Raw genomic sequence first — 19,077 nt, 5'->3', positions numbered from 1 at the left:
TTCCACCCGGAGAATAATTCTATCCAGCCGACGTTTCCCATTCCACCTAGATGTCTCACATCCGGAATTCTTCCCCGCCGACATTCCACCCGGATGTCTCACATCCGGAATTCTTCTCCGCCGCCATTCCACCTGGATATCTCGCATCCAGAATTCTTCTCCGCTGCCATTCCACCCGGATATCTCACATCCGAAATTCTTCTCCGCCGCCATTCCACCTGGATGTCTCACATCCGGAACTCTATCCAACCGACGTTCCACCTTCTCCGGATGTCTCACATCCAGAATTCTATCCAATCGACGTTCCACCTTTTTCTTTATCCTTAGAGCATTTTCTTGAGGTTCCCAAGGTCCCATTTTCAATAAATTTGGTCGCCATTTTCTTTTCGGCGAGCAACTTCCGAATTTTTCATGATTTTAAAATGATTTAAAATAAACATGAATTTAAATTCTGTAATTCCAAGTGATGGAATTTACGGAATTAATTCATGCAAAAATAAAATGGGCTTTGGTGGGGGCCCCACATACGTGACTTCATGATTGATCGACTAATTGATTGACGTATTTGCCATACGTGATTGATTTTACTTTGTTTCTTGATACGCATATAATTATTCTGTGTTAATTCACTAACCCTGTTCTATGATAGCGCGTTGCTGTTTGCTACCCAGGTACGCATTCGCTCATATTCTGGTTATTTTCTATACATATTCTGATACTCATATGTGCATGATTGAATCGAGTATTCATTGATTTTCTCATCAATTATCATGTCAGCTTCATTTTATTTGTAGAGACCCGTTTCTAGGGACTTAGAGGGGTGCTACGGTCTCCACCGTACCTTCCCGATAAGTAACCTAATCCCCGAACCTGATCCAATTTTTCGTAGACCAATCTTTTCCAAAATAAGGAGTCACACTTAGGGTTTTTCTTTCTTATTTTGTTTACCCTTTAAAAAATAAAACAAAAATAAGTGGCGACTCCAAATCATTCTTTTAATAAATAAAATCATTTTTCAAAATAAAAATCGAGCTCGCCATCGAGTGGGAAACGCATGAGTCCGAAATGCGGGGTCCACAAATAGGAATGGAATTTGGTTTTCTAGGTACAAATCAAATTTTTGTAAATTTTTCACTTTTTTTGCCCTTTATAATTACTAAAGCATCTTTATTAATATTTATAATACTAGGGGTGCAACTGGGCGTGGGTTAACCTAACCAATCCAAACCTAACTTAACGTTTAGGTGGTTTTGGGCAATAATTTTAAATATCCAGGTTGGGCTTGGGTTAGATTTTTGCAATCTAAGCTCAATTTGAGTTGGACTTGGGCTAAGGTTTGAACAACCCAAGCCTAACTCGAACTCAATTTTAATATTTTTATAATATATATAATATATATTATCTTATATAATAATATTCATTTTCTTTTTTATTCTTAAGAAAAAATATCAAATTATATTATATCATATAGTTTTCATTTTTTTTTGGAAAATATACAAATTTTATATTTATTCTTTTGTTGTTATTTTGAAGTTTTGTCTCATTTACTATTTAAATTTTCATATAAATGCATTAAAAAAGTTTGTTTTTTCTTTTAATATTATAGATGGATTTTGAATTATGTAACCCAATCAATTTAGTCTAACATAACCAATCCGATTAACTCAAGTTTAACTTGAATATGGATGACAATGAGACATATTTTTTCGGGTACTCGCTCCGTCCTTAATGGATGAGTTTGAATTTTAATTAAACGGGTTTGAGACTCATTTGAAAATAACTAAATGGGTTTAGGTATTGCTTCATCCTACCCCAATTATATATATAATTAATTTTTTTAATTAATTTAATTTAATTTTTATTTTACTATTTTTAATAAATGTAATCATTTAATTATTTATAAAATATATTTATTTAAATATAATTAAAATTTTCAAAAGTAATTTAAAAAAAAATTAAAAAAAAAAAGTTAAATTCCCATACCCGCCTCCCTCCATCCCGTTTAATTTTTTAAATGGGATAAGGATGTGAATTATTTTGAATAAATGGGACGGGGTTGAGATGGAAGAGATCGTCTCAAACCCGCCTTGTTGCCATCCTTAAACTTGAACGACCCGAACTCAACCTGAACTTAGAAAAATGAGGTAGAATTGGGCTTGGGTTAAGTACCTTAGGTTAGAGTTCGGGTTGGGTTGAGCTCGGGTTAATTATTTTTTAATTTGGGTTGGGATTGGGTTAGTCATCAACCCACCCCCAATTGCAACCCTACATAATACTATCATTTGCAAAATAAAATAAAATAAAATAAAAGGAAAATAAATCATAAATTAGAGTATCCAAAGCCTTTAAAGAAATTAAACTTCTCCTCAATTTAGGAATATACTTATCATTAGTTAATATGCTTACCATACTATCCAATATCTTCATCCTCATGATACCAATTTTAAGGGCTTTAAAATTAGAATCATTAGGTATTAAAATAAATATTGATGTCAGATTCCTTATGTGTGTTAAAACACTCCTTATATGGGCATATATGAAATGAATATTCGGAATCTAAAATCTAAAAGTGACAAAATTTTGGATCAGTTATAATAAAAAAAAAAATATTATCATCATTATCAAAATTTTGATTCACAACATTAGCAAAACTTGGAATCTCATAGGTTTCAAGTTTTGTCTTTGTTTTTGGGTACTTTGTTTGCATTTCATGACATCTTTTCATCAACAACATTAGGAGAATACGAAGTCTCTTGGGATTCAAGTTTTTTTTTTCATCTCAGTGCATTGTTAGTATCTCTTGACATGTCCCTTTTTGTAATAGTGGTAATACTTCACATCCTTCAAAGAGTGTGATCAGGAATAATCATCTCTCCCATAGTAATATCTCCATCACAATTTACTCTTAATATAATATGATTTAGACTTCACTAAAAGAACTTGTATAGGGTATGAGATGAACTACTACTCTTCTAAATATTTTGGCTCTGAAAGAGTAGTTGACACCTCATTCATAGTTGAAATCATCTTTCCAATTAAAATTATAATCATCAATGTCTCATATGATTTCAATAGAGTTGCCAATAAAATAACATCTTGAACTTCCCCATCAATCTTGACCTCAATACTTAATAATTGAACTGTGTACTTATCAAATTTATTTGTGTAATCCCCAACATCAATTCCTTCATTCATCCTTAGTTTATATAAGTTTTTTCTCTAGATATAATTTATTTGTTAAGGATTTTGGCATATAAATTTTTGTTAACTTTTCCTACAAATGAGAAGAAGATTTTTTAATCAAAATATTATATTTTAATTAGGGAGAGAAACTTAAATAAATAGTGTTTACTATTTTTGTTCCTAATTCTTCTTAATCTTATATTCCTTAGTTTCTTGCCTTATAATTTGAAAAGTCTTTATTGCACCTAGCAAGGTAAATAAGGTTGGTTCAATCGGTTTTTGGGTAAAAAAAGAATCAAACCAATATCATCTGTTTTATATGCGATAAAAATCAAATCAACTAGATTTTTAGTGAAAAACTGAACCAAACCAAGCCTTTGAGATTGTTTGGTTTGGTTTTCATAGATCAGTTTCAACCCAACTTAATGGCCTTTTTTAGTCCTCAACTCAGTTATAAATTTGTGTTTATTTTGAATCTAAAACCCATTAATTTGAATTTATATTAAACTCTAAGTCTAATTTGTTTTTAAAATTAATTGAAACCAACTTGGATTTGATGTTAAAAATATATTGAATGCATTTAAAATTATTTTGACTACAATATAAAAACAATGAATTACTTTAATAGATTTAATATAAAAGAAACTTTGTTTTAGAATATCGGTTTTATTTAATTTTTATTGGTTGCGAGATAAGAAAATTGAAAAATGAACTGACAAAGTCAGTTTTCAAAATTCTCAAATCAAATTGACATTTTTTTATTATTGAAAACCAAACCAATATGATTGGATTTTTGGTTGGTGTGAATTAATTTGTCAATTTTTTCGGTTTTGGTTACACTCCTAATTGCACCAAAATATCTTTAACAATAATTTGTTATGTATTGAAATTATTCTTTTCCATTGAAGTGCTTAATATCAAATTTTGTGCAAAAAATCTTCAAAAATATTTCTCACAATCTTCACATGATGGCTTTGATACCACTTGTTGGGAATATCACAACACCTAAAAAAAAGTTAAATAAAAAAGGTAAATTGGTAAAATATAACAAATATCTCTAGATATTGTTTAAGTCATTTGAAACCAAGATATGCTTCTTCAAATTTTTTTGAAAACTTTCCTTTTTTATAAAGCATTTGTCTTAACCATTGATTTTTTTATAACAATCAATAATTCGCTTAAATGATCCATAAAAATTTGAAATTTTTTTATGATGCAGCTACATGATGATTCAAAAATTGCTTTAAGAACTTTATGAATTAGACTCACAATTAAGAGAATATTTACCTTAATGAAGATATACTTTTACCAAAGTTACCAATGCTAATGATCTACCTTTTCTTTTACATTGTCTCCCCACTAAACACATTTTTCTTTCATATTAGTTGGATCCATTGATCGCAATTCTTCGTCGTCCAAAATACTAAGTCTTTTTATGTAACAACTTTGTCTAAGAAAAACTAGAGAATGAGTTAATATGACTTTTGTAGTACTCTGGGTATCATTCTTAAAAACTAACCTAGGTGGTTATCCACATTACTAAGTGATCGTCAAGGTGAACCTCCACATCCCTTCCAATAGCCAATAATCATAACACAATGCAAGTGATCATCCACATCCCTTCCACTAGCCAAAAACCCACATCATAGGGCAAGCGGTCGTCTACATTGATATCCACATGTGCTCTAACTTGAAATAAATGCAAGTTTGAGTGAGTTTTGGGCTACAATCATTCTCCAACAAATTCTTTTAAAACTTAAGAATATGTTTTCAAAGTTTAAGTGCATCTTGGTTAAGTTGAGAATTACTTTTAAGAAAACTTCAAAGACTTTTTATGAAAAACTTGATATTCAAGGTAGTCTCCTAAGCTAGGTAGGTCCAAGTAGGCCTTTTCATCTTTAAAAATATTTTCATCCAAATTATAAAAGTGCAAAACTAATTAAAAAATTATGGATGAATGTTTTGATGCTTTCAAAAATATATAATCCTAACTTTCTACACTCATTATCTTACATAAAATATTCTAATGATAAACTTGATAAACTTTCTTTTATTCTTCTTGAATTCTTTGTTTGCTTCATGCATATTCTTCTTCATGATTCCTAAGAGACCTTTTTGTGTTTCACACTTAAATATAATCATTAGATTCAAATCTTATTATTATTTTTTTTATCATTAAAATTGAGATTAATCAAGCTTTGATTTAACACATGCAATACATCTATTGCCTATTTTTAGGCTCTTCTTATGACTTTGACATTTTTTATAGTTGCCTTTTTGAACTCTCACTTTAAATTTTATCTAAAGCTATATATTTACAAAATCCCACGGGCTAACCCTAAAGAATGAATTTCTGAATCCTAGTCAAACTCAAAAACAATAATTTACCCAAATATAAACTATAAAAATATTGATTTTCATAAAAATAAAAATAAATAGTTTGAGTCATAATTACTAACACTTTGAAAATATTCTTGAAATATTTTCTAACAAAAAAAATAGTATCCAAAGGAAAATTGTTGTTTACCAAATAGATCATATCATACAAAACAATTAGAGAAAAAACAATTGGAACTCATCTTACACCTTATATATTCGTACAAAACAGAGCATTTCCAAAGGAATGCTTTGGAAATGCCATCTTAATTGTTGTTGAACTTCGAAGGCGGGTCTAGATGTTCAACAAATTTGAGGTTGAAGTTGGAATTCAATATTAGTCATCTTGCATTCGATAATGGTTACAATAAATATAGAATGACTATTTACTATTAGAATTTTACAAAACCAAGTCACAAAATCATAAAATTAAAATATTAATGAAATGTAAAATATATATATATATAAAGTTAATGAAATGTGAATAAAATAAATAATAAAATTTTGTTTCACTAATTGATATATGATTTACCTTCTTAATAATTAAATTTTATAAATTTTTATTTAATAAAATAAAAAATATTAATACATTTATATTTTTAATATGATAGTACTAAAGATATAAAGATGAAATATTTTAAGTTTTTGCCAAAAAAAAAAAAAAATTGATTAAACCAAAATTAAATTCATATAAAAATGGTATAAAATATATGTATTATTTAATATATACAATTTCTTTATATATTTAACATCATATTTTCATTCCTTAAAAAAAAATTACTTCTTAGGTATAATATCTTTTTTATTGGATATATTTTCTAAAAATATTATATTTCATTAAAAATGGTAAGATATCCTAAAATATATATATCATATCCTATTTAAGCAACTAAATATCCCTTAATTAATATTTTGAAATTAAAAATTATGTCCAACTACAGATGATCTCCCACAAGTGTCCTACCATGTTTTTTACTAATTCCAACCTAGTAATAACTAATATACCCTTTGAGCCTATGAATAGTTAACATTTATATCAATTTAACCTTAAAAACAATATTTTTACAATCTAATAAATTATTTATTTTTTCAACATCAATATCTCTTTACTTAAACATAAACAAAATCATTATTTATCTTATATATTTTCAAAATAATTATAATCGATGTATTTTTTGAAATTATTTATTTATTTGATTAAAAATACAATATTTTCTATTATTAGATAATGTAATAAATATAAACTACATATATATTTTATAGGAAAAACATCAAGAATTATTTTATAAGCATTTATTTATTAAAAAAACCCATATATTAGATTTTATTTAGTTGAAAGAATATTTATAAATTATTATTTTATTTTTAATTATAAATCATACAAACACTTAAATAAAAATAAGAGTGCATTTGCTAATAATTTTAGAAAATGTTTTTAATTTTTTTAATACTTGAAAATTTTTATTTTTTAAATATTAGAAAAATTAGCAATACTTTCTAGAATCATTGTTAAATGTAATATAAGGGCATGGTTGATAATTGTTTTCAAAAATAATTTTTAAAAATAGTTTCTAATTTTTATAAAAGAGAAGTCTGTTTGAAAACCTAAAATATTTTTAACCTTTTAATAATTTTTAAATATATTTTAAAAATAATTTTTATATCTAGTATTTTATTTTAATTATTTTACATGCTTATATAATTATTTTTTTAAATAACCTTCAAAAAATAAGTGAAAATAACAAAAAAACAACAACTAAACGACGTTTTTTTAAAAACACTATGCCTTCCATTTTTAAGAATAAAAAATATAAATAATTTTTTATTATCAAAAATGTTTTCTGTGGTTTTTATTGTAAAGAACAAAAAACTGTTCTTAAAAACAGTTCCAAATAGACCATAATAGTCTTCTCTTAACTTGCTTACCATAAAAAATTGGAATAGTCCTATTACATTTACTTTTCTCATTCCTCCTATTTCACAAACCAAACAGGGCCTAAAATTTCAGCCTAATCGAAAGCCCAAAAAGTTTTGGATTGGGGCCTTGGTCATGTATATTATTCTTGCCCTTTTTACAATCAATTATTTATCAAACAGTTTTGACTTGATTATTGTTTTATTCGTTATCGTTACTAATGATGAGCTTCTTATCCTTAGTGGCCATCCACCATGTTCCGACATTTGGCATATGCTAAAGTCAAATTAGAAAAAAAAAAAAAAAAAATTTTTGATTTTAATAAGGAAGTTTTTATTTTTATTTTTTTAATTAAAAATAAATGTAAAAGGCATTGGAATGTTCAGAATTCTGATTTCAGATAAAAATAAAAGAAATATAAAAATTTAATTAATGAAAATTTAAAATAAAAGAAAATGTAAAATATTTCTGTAAAGGGAAAAGGGACAGGGACGACTTTAGAAAGCTTCAAGCAGAAGACCTACTTTTCAAATATGAATTCCGGATCCAAAAAACACTCTCCTCTCTCTTTTTCTCTCTTTTCCTGCTGTGTTCAGACACCTTCAGGTTGTGCCTCTGCCTCTCTCTCTCCCTGTCCCTCTGATCTCAATAACTATATTTCCAAATTTATTTTTCTGCCCTGTTTCTTTAACTCCTTCACTTAATTCGCTGACAACTCTCATACATTTGTTTCTCTCTCGTCTTCACTCCTTCTTTAATCACTGCGTCAACCCCATGTTTATTTAGGCTCTAGTTGCTCCAGTTTTTGTTGTTCTAGCTCTTTTTTCTATTTTTCTTGGTGCCCATTTGGTCTGTTCAGGTAGACTTCTAAACCCAAGTTCTCAAGTTTGGATTTTTGAGGAAATATTGACCTCACTTCTCTGTTTGACCCAGAATTCATCAATCCTTCATGGTTCTTCTTCTTCTTCGTATTGCTATAATTGTAATGATTGGTGGCTTGTTCTTTTGAGTTTTGTTTGATCTGATCAATCACAATTATCTCGTAGTGTTAGTTCTGTGAATTTCATTTTTTGTTGATCCATTTTGGATTGTAGCACATTGATATTTTGGTTTTTATTTTTAATGCATTTTCATTGTTCAAGGTTGCACCTTTTGGGTATCTGCTTAAAAATTGTTTAGTCTTTGTATGATAGGAAGACATTGTTTGATAGTGCTTCAGGTTATGTTCTGGGTGAGAGAATTGGAAAAGGTTTTATGGGTTTGAATCCTTTGACGAGTTCCGTCAATTATTCTGGATAACTTTGCTCTTCAATATGAAACAATTTTTTCATCATTCTAGTTTTAGTTTTCTTGCATGTATAATGAACTTTGTTCACCTCAACTTGACCTTAGTCCTTCATCACATAGAAAATTTTCCCTTATCTTTGTGTAGGTTTTTCTCAGAGCTTATGTTTTTCTGTGTTATCTCCTGGAAATTTTCTTTCTAAAGTTGTTCATATAGAACTAGTATTCTTATAATTGCTTCCATGTTATGCTGTATACTGGGGAATTGCTATTAATTTTGTAGGTTTAATGAGCATTTTGAACAGATATGGTCTGAAATTTCCTTTCATGTTCTTTTCTGTGAATCTTGTGTACCTTAAATTAATCTGCATCACATGGATATCTTGTCCCTATGTGATACCAGAATGATGGAGAAAACAGAGGATAAGATTACAATGAACTCCCCAGGGATATGGAAATCACCACCCTTTGAGTCCATTGAAAATCTGGAACCCACCAGTCAATAGAATCCACCTAAGAGATACAGAGTTCTTTGAGAAAAGTACTCTCTGTTGAACTGAAGATATCTTCTTTTCAAGCAGCAAAAAACTCCCTCCCATACAATTCAAAAGACTTATTTAGCTTACACTTGGAACAACCCTCCAAGCATAGGCTTCCAAAGCAGCTAACTTACATTCTCAACACCAAACTAACTAACTAGGTGAATTCCAAGAAGCTTTCTAACTGAAAAATAGATCACATCTTAAGGACTTACTGATGGACTGCAATTTCACCTAGGAAATTAATGAAAGTAAGAAAAGGAGAGGTAAAAATAGGAATTCCCAGTTGACTTGAATGAAGTAGAACCATTTTACCAAAAATCTGCCAGATCAACACCAGCTTTACTCCAAAAGATTTCTCAAAATCTGGTTCTAATTTGGTTGAAGCTTAGGAAATTAATGTGAGAATCTGAAGCCCCTTTGACTCAGATTCTTGGACCATGTAGAAGTACACTCCTGTGTCACTATGATTATGAAAAGTATTTGTTAGAGCTTGAATTTTTGCAGCCATCTTTTAAAAAATTGGTTTTTAGGCATATGCATAAAATTCTGTTAATAAATACTGTTGCATTGGAATGAGTTTTGGGTTAATGACTTCATTTTGAACATCTTATATATGAATTATGAGAATTTTGAATCATTGTAGTTTGAAAAATTCTGCCTTTATTGACATACACCTTGCATATCTTAATTTGATCTTCTTCCTTATTATTGATACCCATCCTTATTATTTTCTTTTGCAGATAGCTTGTTAAAGCTTTCTTTTTTGTTCATTTATCTTGAAAAAGTGCTTGGAAGTTCTCCCATATAAATCAGATTTTAAAACTGTGGCTCCATGATATCATGGACTGGTGAACTGGAGGAGTGTCATCAAGCTAATGGTTTTCTTCATTAGTTGTTTCAAGTAGGAGAATTGGTTTGTTTGGCTCTGAGGATTAGAATTCTGTTTCCTTTATGATAAAAAAATGATTGTGAGGAAGGCCATGGCACGTATCTCACCACTGTTTCTGGTTGTTTTGTCTCTTGGGTTTTTCTTTGCGACATACAACTTGTTAACAATGACAATTCATAATAGAGCTACGGGGACATTGGTTGTTGATGAATCAGACCATCGCTTATTATCTGATCCAATTATAGAGATGCCTGAGAATGTGAGAAAACCAAAAAATGCCAAGTTGCCCTTCCACATTGCCCTAACAGCAACTGATGCTCCTTACAGCAAATGGCAGTGTCGCATAATGTACTACTGGTACAAGAAGAAAAAGGACTTGCCTGGATCAGAGATGGGAGGATTTACAAGGATTCTGCATTCAGGAAGTCCTGATAACCTGATGGAAGAGATTCCTACTTTTGTGGTTGATCCTCTTCCTGCAGGTTTGGATCGGGTGAGAAATCTTCTTCTGTTATTATACATCTTTGCTTCTTATATTCTTTGTTGTATAACGGCATTCTTTTAGGTTGTTGGAAAATTGCAAGCAAGCTCCATGTAACTAGGAACACATTATTCTATATGTTTTTCTTTACCTGGTTACTGTTATTTTCTCATGCAAAAGCTCAATTCCTAGCTTTAGATTTGTGATTGAAGAATTGTTAGGCACATAGAATAATATGTAGAATTCAGGAATAAATTTGTAAAAGAAGTTAGAAGTTGTTTGGGTGGGGTTTGTGCTTGAGAGATGAGAGTTGGAATTAGTGCAACTAGGAGCTCTTTGTGGTCAAATGTGCAAGGTAGAGGTGGACAAGACTTACTGGACCCTTTCCTGTGTCACCATCTTATTATACTAACTTCCCAGGGAAGCACCAAAATATTGTGTTGGGTTCTTGGTTAGAGGAGGTCAACCATGTTAGGCAATGATCTGTCAAAGTTTGAGAGGAGAAAGGAGAGGACTGAGGAGTGTATAGTGAGGGTGCTCCATTTTGAGAAACTCACAATCATCAGCAGATTAAAAGATAATATTGATATCTAGGATAGCAAGGTTGAGTTCTGTTACTCATTTGCCATAAAACATTAAGCCTTTTTATAGTGCTTGTAAACAGTGACTCCCATGAATCCCCGTGTGATGACATGGACATTTCTGATGGTAGCATGTCTTGTAGATATTGGTGGATTATTTCTCCTACTTATGCAGGCTGGAATAGGCTTGATTCATGTTAATCGCTTCTTGATGGATCTCTAACTCTAGTCATTAAAGCAAGATCCCTAGGCTACTTCTAAAATGCTCTCCCATGCCTAAGCTACTCAAGGTTCATAGGAATGAAACAGTATTTCCTTCTAAATCCATGGACTCCTTACCATCCACTTTGAGTGGGCCTCCATATCTCATGGATATTTGAAATATTCAGGCATCCATTCATAGGTAGAAATTTGTACCTAAATGGTTAGCATTGTGACTCAAGAGGCGATAGGGAGGTGATAAACACAAGAAGAAATATGGAGTTGGCCACTTAGTGCATCCAGCAGGAGGGAAAGGACACTTGGTGCCATTCTAGTGGAGAACTGTCTTATCTACCTAGCACTTAGGTTGCAGAATATAGCATGGATGATGGTCTGGTCATAATGATGTGTAGACATTGCAAACTGGATGGGTGGTATGCACTGACTAGGTTATGTGGAGTTTGTCAAATAAAATCCCAACATGACAATCTAAATGGGGAAATCAATGTCATCAGGGAGCAGATGTTGTCATTCCGACATTTGTATTCTTGAATGGTTTGGTAAGTATTGGATAATACACCAGAACACAAGGTACTGGATAAGACTTGGTTGAGTTGAGTTGACTGTGTACCACACATTGTGGAAAAAGTTCTTACATTTCAGGATTTCTTTAAAATATTTCCACAGTGCCTGCTCCTGATAGTTCATTTTACATAAGACAGATAATTGCAGGAATTCTATATACTTTCAGCCTTTTGATTTGTCTCTCAATGAATGTTATTTATGGTGGCATTCCTTATGACCATGGCTTTAACATCAACTCATTATGTTTCACTCTAAAGCGGCCAAACTTCAATTGAGATTTCTTTAATTGAGATTTCATGGCTAAAACCTTGAATCTTTACAATTTTTTTAAGATGTTGTAAACTCCAATTTAAGTAATTTCCATGAAGTATCTGGAGTTCAAACAGAAGTTGAGTGTTAATCCTCTGCTTCTAAGTTAGCCAATAAGAGCCAGAATATGTCCAGGTTACCTCTAGGCTGGCAAATTATTAGATGTTCTTTCTGCTGTTCTTATTCTCCTTTAATCAGATGTACGCTAATGATAATTGTTAGTCTGTCTCTTAAATTATTAAGATATTAGATTTACTGTTTCTTTCGTGACATGGTTTACAAATGCTGTATCCAGGGATACATTGTCCTAAACAGACCATGGGCCTTTGTGCAATGGCTGGAAAAGGCTACAATTGAGGAAGAGTGAGTTTCTATATATTTGTTGACCTGGAACTCGGTTGCATTTGACTCTGAACAGATACTAAAGCTTATTTACTCTTACTGCTGCAGATACATACTGATGGCAGAGCCTGATCACATATTTATAAAGCCCCTGCCTAATTTGGCACATGGAGACTATCCAGCTGCCTATCCCTTTTTCTACATTAAGCCTGTTCAAAATGAAAAAATAATAAGGAAGTTCTATCCTGAGGAACATGGCCCTGTGACAAATGTTGATCCAATTGGCAACTCTCCTGTAATTATCAAGAGGGTAAAGTTTCTTGTTGCTAGGTTACCTACTGATACCTGATTTTATCTTCAATGGTGGGCCATTTAATTATTGAAACATTTATATCCCTTTTATGCTAGTTATTTAAAATTATGATCAGATGATGATGATGCTAGCCTTCTACTTTGTTCTTACTTTTAGTGGTGGCACAGGTGATACTTGCATGTTCCAACTATAAACTAGCCATTGGTGGGTTGGAGAGGAATATTTAAGTTGTGGTGCTAGAGTGATGTGGTTTGGCCAATTTGAAATAAGTAATATAATATTGAAATTTTCACTGACTATATTACCCTTTTAATTTAAATTGATATAAGTTAGGTTTAATGGAATAAAAGGGAGAAAGATGTGTTTTGGGCCCTCAACTAGGAACCAATCGACTTCTACTCTCACTATTTATTATTATCATTTTAATTTATAATTATTATTACAGTGTCTCTACATCCAAAAGCCGCACTTTCTTTCTTTATTTTTTTGCTCCCTCATTTTTTTTTCTGTAAAAATGTGAATTACATTTTGGTTTACTTAATTGTCCCGTGCAGGAGTTGTTGGAGAAGATTGCGCCTACATGGATGAATGTTTCTTTGAGAATGAAAGATGACCCAGAAACTGATAAAGTATTTGGATGGGTGCTAGAAATGTGAGACAAAATTCCACATGGAAACAGCCTTTTTTTTCCCTGGTATTCCAGCTAATTCTAGCACATTTTGGTGTTAGTAACAACCTTTTTTTTTTTTTTTTCCTTTCTTGAACAAAGGTATGCATATGCAGTAGCATCTGCCTTGCATGGCGTGCAGCATATTCTTCAGAAGGACTTTATGTTGCAGGTTTGGCATCTAATATTTTAAATTTTGATGATATAGTCTATGTTCCAAGTATTTTGCATTATCCAGCAGAGACAACATTAGTACATGTATATAGAAGATGATATTGAAGAGTCCTTGTAATTTTAAATTTTCAGCCACCATGGGATTTAGAAACTGCAAAGAAGTTTATTATTCACTACACTTATGGATGTGACTACAACTTAAAGGTAAAGTACCTTCTTCCATCCCATTTCCTCATATTATGAGAAGCTCATAGCCAACTACAACTGTGTATCTCATCTTATTTGTTGTTCTTCTCGATTCTTCAAGCATGCTTTTTCTTTTCCTGGGCTTGGACATTATTCCTTCTAATATTCTCACTATTTTATCTATTACTGGCTCTTATCATCGTTATGTTTGGGTATCCCTAAGTTCGCATTTTGTGGTATTGGTTCTGTGGTTATCTGTTCAAAGTTTCTTGATATTCAGGGTGAGCTGACATATGGGAAAATTGGAGAGTGGCGATTTGACAAGAGATCATACCTACGTGGACCTCCTCCTAGAAACCTTTCCTTGCCGCCTCCAGGGGTTCCTGAAAGTGTGGTATGTTCATGGTGACTCCTTCACATTTCATATACATTGTTCCCATGTATGCTGTCTACTTACAATTGAAGTCAGATTCCACTGGCAATTGTTTATACTGCTGGTATTTGATTTTTATCTTCATAGTATGGTTGTTTGCTGTTAACCATCTAATGAAAATTTCATCTTCTAATACTAATTTTTCTTCTCATGTTTTATTTTGGCTATGTTTTTTTCCCTTTCCTCTAGCATCCCTGTTAGTGGGAGCCTAACAAGTGTGTTTTAACTTTTTGATTTCTATCTTCATAGTATAGTTGTTTTGGGTTAACCATCAAATGAAAATTTCATTTTCTAATACTAATTTTTCTTGTCTTGTTTTCTTTTAGCTATGTTTTTTCTCCCTTTCCTCTATCATCCCTGTTAATGGGAGCCTAACAAGGGTGTTTTAACTTTATTTTATGTTCATTATTATCGGCTGGAGAACAAAGAAATTTTCTTTTTTGGTATTACTATTTATATTTCCTTGTTCTTATGGAGCTTTTCTCATGGAATGCTCATTTGTACATGTGAAATCCCTCCCATCATGGTACTTCGGCAGATTTGTTCAGTGATGTGATGCACATTGAGGCAAAGTAGGCTCCTAAGATGTCATAAGTAGTTTTTGATAGAAGAAGAAAATTAGGAAGGAGAAAGATGGAAAGCAGGAAAATAGATTGCATCTTGTTGCCTAACAATGTTTTGGTTGATATCTTACCAACCTTAAACACAATGCAATGTAGCCATATGGTCCATACATTGTATGAGAAATTCTCATGTCATTAATCATCTTCAGCAAAGACTTTATGATGGGTATCAATGAGGTTAGTATCAAGTAGTACCAAGTTGCCAACCATTACCTTATCTAAGCCTTGTTTGGATTAGTTTTTGTAAGCTTAATAAGAGCTCCTACCCTTTTTAGTTAGTTAATTTTGTTGAAAGAGCTTACGACTTGAAAAGAGTTTGATAAGGAAATTAGAAAAACTGGGTACTTTTTTTTTTTTTTTTTTAAAAAAAAAAAACTCTATTGGCTTATGCAGGAAGCTATTTCAGTGTTACCTTTTTGAAGTTTTGATTTTGGCTTTAACTTAAGTGTTAAGCTAAATTCAAAAATAGGAAAGCTATCTAAATGGGCCTTTAGTTAGTTGTTCAAGGACTAAGACAATGCTAGGGAAATAGAGAAAAACATCTTGCTCACTACATGTAAGAATAAGGATATCTAGGGTTGCAAAGTATCGTTATCAACCTTATGAGCAAAATTTGAGAGAGATTTTAGTATGACCATGTTGGATTTTTTGGGCCCAATTTTTTGAGGCCCAAATTCTTTTACTATTGGTGCTTGGGTTGATTAGCCTTTCATATCCTCCTTTTCACTATGTCATTGGGAAGGGTGTGGCAGGATTTTATTCCACAACTTTGGGTTTTCTGAAGCACATTAATCTTGTTGTGCATTGTTCTTTTTTCTTTATTGTCTTCAGTAGGCTTTAATGTTGTTTTAGATTGTCATTTTAGTGCTTCGATTTTTATAGACATGTAAGATACTAATGTTTTTCATTTTTAAGAAATTTTATGAAATGAAGTGCATGGGATCATTGCCATGCTCACAACGCAAGAAATCTCAAAAACCATATGAAAAGGGTAACCTGTTTGTTTTTGCATTTATTTATTGGTTACGCCACATTAAAGAAAAAAATTTTGATCAACCTATGGATTTGGGAAATCATCCTAAGGTGATCACTTGCCTATTACTAAATCAAAAGCTTTGTTGTTCTAGAGGACTTTTTAGTAGTTGAGGCTTCTGATCTTTGGGCCAGACTTAGAAACTGATTTGATTGCTTCCCTTGCACGTCAGCTAGATTTTGTTAATTTCCCAAGAAAGTAAAGGTTAGAGGAGGAAAGCTCTTCATAAGTATGAGAAGTGAGAATCTATTGCTTATTGGGTAAGAAATGAAGGCATTTGCACCCCTTTTCCGTCATGTACAAATATCACATCCTCTTGCCTAGTTTGTGGTAGCTTGTTTATAAATGGTGTGCTAGTGAGTTGCAGTGCTGCCATGTGCTTTTCCTGCTAAGGATAATTCATGAAACAAGTTTTATTTGGCGGTTGTATGAAGAGTTCGGGAATATGTCTGTCTTATTCCTCTGTATATCAGATGGGTTCAAACTTCAAACTAGATGAAGAGAGCTTTAATTGAAACAAAGAGCTACAGAAGAAATTAGAGCTAAGAACAAGAAAGGCTTTAAGGTCTCCATGGATTCTGTGCATGGAGCACGCTGCTGCACACTGCTGCATGCTGCTGCACACTCAGCTCTCTGTTCTTTTATTAACAAGCTTGATTCTTGGAGCTACAACAGCTTGACACCTTATAGAGCTCAGGACAAGCTGAGAAAGGTGAGCTTGAGACCTCATGGAGAAATAACAAGTTGAGAGTCCCAAACTCTTCATACCAATAGCAAACAAAACTTCATCTGGGGAGCCGCTCTTATCATTGAGACCACATGGCATCTCTAGAGTTCACTAGCACATCATTTACATGCAAGCTACCACATAATTCACTGGCAGGGAGTGTCATTTGTATATCATGCAATAAGAGGTATATGCACCTCTTATTCCTTACCCAATAGGTAGCATATTCTCACTTCTCATACTAGAGGGAGAATTCTCACCTCTCACTTCTCAAGGAATGAACAAAAGCATAGAATCTTTGTCAGGCTGGCACCATACTGATGTCAAGCACACATGTAGGAGAAGTAACGTATAGTTCTTAGGGTGTGGTTTCTGTATCTGTGCATTTCCCTGGTCTTGCAAGCAGGACTGGTGGATTTTTGAGTTATTAAAAAAGCCATATCATGAATAACTTAATTGGACAAGAAGGCTGGTGGAAATATGTTGTGAAAACAATGAGCCATTTGATAGTTTTAAGCAATGCTAATTTTGTGGAATAAGAGGACTGATTTGCCTGAGAAGATCCATCACTGGATCAGTTAAACTGCCTACTACTTAGTGTTCCTTTTTGGAGCATGTTTTGTTCAAAAGATGAATCTGAGCTAGAAAATTCAAGGGAACAATAATCTTTGAATTTTTCTGTATTAAAAAAAAAATTAATAGATAAATTGGTTTGGAGGATGGATTCCTTGAAGAACAGTTGACTTTGACAAAATTTTCCCTTTCTGCAAAGATATCATCCATTTAGACCGTGTTTGGTTTAGCCACATTGCCACAAGTGCATGGCTATAGAAGTCGAGCAACTTGATGAAATATGAATGGTGCTATTGGAAGGTATCACAATAAAGTGAAAGGAGTTTATTTAGAACCCTGTTCGTATTAGGATGAGCATCGGGACAAAGTACAAAAAATATGATTCCTCCATTTAGAGTTTGTGTAAGAGGAGGATCAAGGGGGTTATTTAAACTCAGGCATATTATTATGCTCATCTTTACTGTGTTTTGGGATCTTTACTCGCACTGTCCAATTATGAATTCATTCTATGCACATTATGATGGAAATCATGATAAGACTCTATTTGTTTTCACATTTGCAGGTGACTCTTGTGAAGATGGTGAACGAAGCAACTGCGAACCTTCCCCGGTGGGACACACAATAGATAGGCTATGGTTGAAAAGGATAAAGGCCATGAAACCTCAATTTTGACAACAAAGAAAATTCAGATCACAGCATAGCCTCTCAGAAAAGATCGATGTATACAGACCTCAGGTGAAATATTTTAAGGTATCAAAAAGAACAGTGTAGACTGAATAAGAATATTTCAATTTCAAAAGTAGGGATTCTGATTTATTTGCCTCGGATTCATATAGAAAGTGCAAACAGAACTGTTTCTTGGAGATCAAAAATGAAAGCAACATGTTTGACTGAAAAAACCACTCCAAAATTTTGATCAAATCTAGCTTATTGTCTTCCACAAACATCACTTATATTCTCATATAGAATGATCTTAAGTAGACAGTAAATGAATGCAGTGTAGCCTCTTCCCTTATTTGGAGCTTCTTACTTCAGAAATGAGTTGGTGCAATTTTTCTTTCAAAACCAAATCCTGATAATAAATTTGGTCATAGTATGGGGTTGGAAAACTGACGACACTTCCATTATTCATAGTAGGATAATGTGGATTAAACTTGTTATTCATATGTCCTGATCTTTATATTATTGATAATTAGACCTCTAAATCGGGTTTTTTGTTTTAATTGTGTTTAAAGATTGTGAAAGACTTCTTAGAATTTGTATGGTAGGGAGTAGTATAAGATTAGAGGGGATCGGGATACGACACTTGGGCTTCCTTGTGGTGAAATAGAAGCCCTGTTGGGGCTGTTCTAATGCCATTTGCACCACAAGGAAGCTCAAAGTGTTGTGTTGTGTTGTGTGGTGAAGTTGTGTCACTTCTGATTGCATTTGAATCAAATGAATGCCAAGGGTTTGGAAAAGTTGGTTGAATTTTTCTTGATTTGTGTTGTGTTTATCAAATTGAAAATATCCAAGGGGGGGCGGCGGCGGCGGCGGTGGTGGCTGTGAATCTGCAATATTTTAGTTTTCAAGTCTTAATTTGGTTGGACACTTAAAAGTGATGTTTGTTTATTTATTTATTTATTGTTTAAATCTAAATAAAACTTAATTTAACTTTAAA

The 19,077-nt window shown here is 32.2% G+C and overlaps 1 protein-coding gene across 2 annotated transcripts; it reads left to right on the top strand.

The window, feature by feature from the left end:
• The first annotated feature begins 7,956 nt into the window (after positions 1–7,956).
• LOC100244671 (hydroxyproline O-arabinosyltransferase RDN2) lies at positions 7,957–18,233 on the top strand. 2 transcript variants are annotated; one of them, XM_010660822.3, is made up of 9 exons: positions 7,957–8,080; positions 10,041–10,682; positions 12,642–12,709; positions 12,797–12,998; positions 13,556–13,653; positions 13,771–13,840; positions 13,975–14,046; positions 14,309–14,422; positions 17,980–18,233. In XM_010660822.3, the coding sequence occupies exons 2-9, from the start codon at positions 10,263–10,265 to the stop codon at positions 18,040–18,042; spliced, it is 1,107 nt and encodes a 368-aa protein (XP_010659124.1). In that variant the 5' UTR covers positions 7,957–8,080; positions 10,041–10,262; the 3' UTR covers positions 18,043–18,233. The 2 variants fall into 2 exon arrangements, with proteins under 2 accessions (XP_010659124.1, XP_002264860.2); XM_002264824.5 differs by having other exon boundaries at positions 7,967–8,333.
• The last annotated feature ends 844 nt before the right edge of the window (positions 18,234–19,077 follow it).

Source organism: Vitis vinifera, chromosome 13 (assembly GCF_030704535.1).
Source record: "Vitis vinifera cultivar Pinot Noir 40024 chromosome 13, ASM3070453v1".
Taxonomy (NCBI): Eukaryota; Viridiplantae; Streptophyta; class Magnoliopsida; order Vitales; family Vitaceae; genus Vitis; species Vitis vinifera.
Note: the sequence above shows the minus strand (reverse complement) of the source record. Positions and strands in the feature narration are given on the sequence as shown.

What these genes read in the sequence shown, in the direction of transcription:
- LOC100244671 (XM_010660822.3), top strand. Translation starts at nt 10,263, where the DNA reads ATGATTGTGAGGAAGGCCATGGCACGTATCTCACCACTGTTTCTGGTT. An exon ending in GATGTGACTACAACTTAAAG is followed by an intron (nt 14,047 to 14,308) that starts GTAAAGTACCTT and finishes CTTGATATTCAG; the next exon opens with GGTGAGCTGACATATGGGAA. An exon ending in CAGGGGTTCCTGAAAGTGTG is followed by an intron (nt 14,423 to 17,979) that starts GTATGTTCATGG and finishes TCACATTTGCAG; the next exon opens with GTGACTCTTGTGAAGATGGT.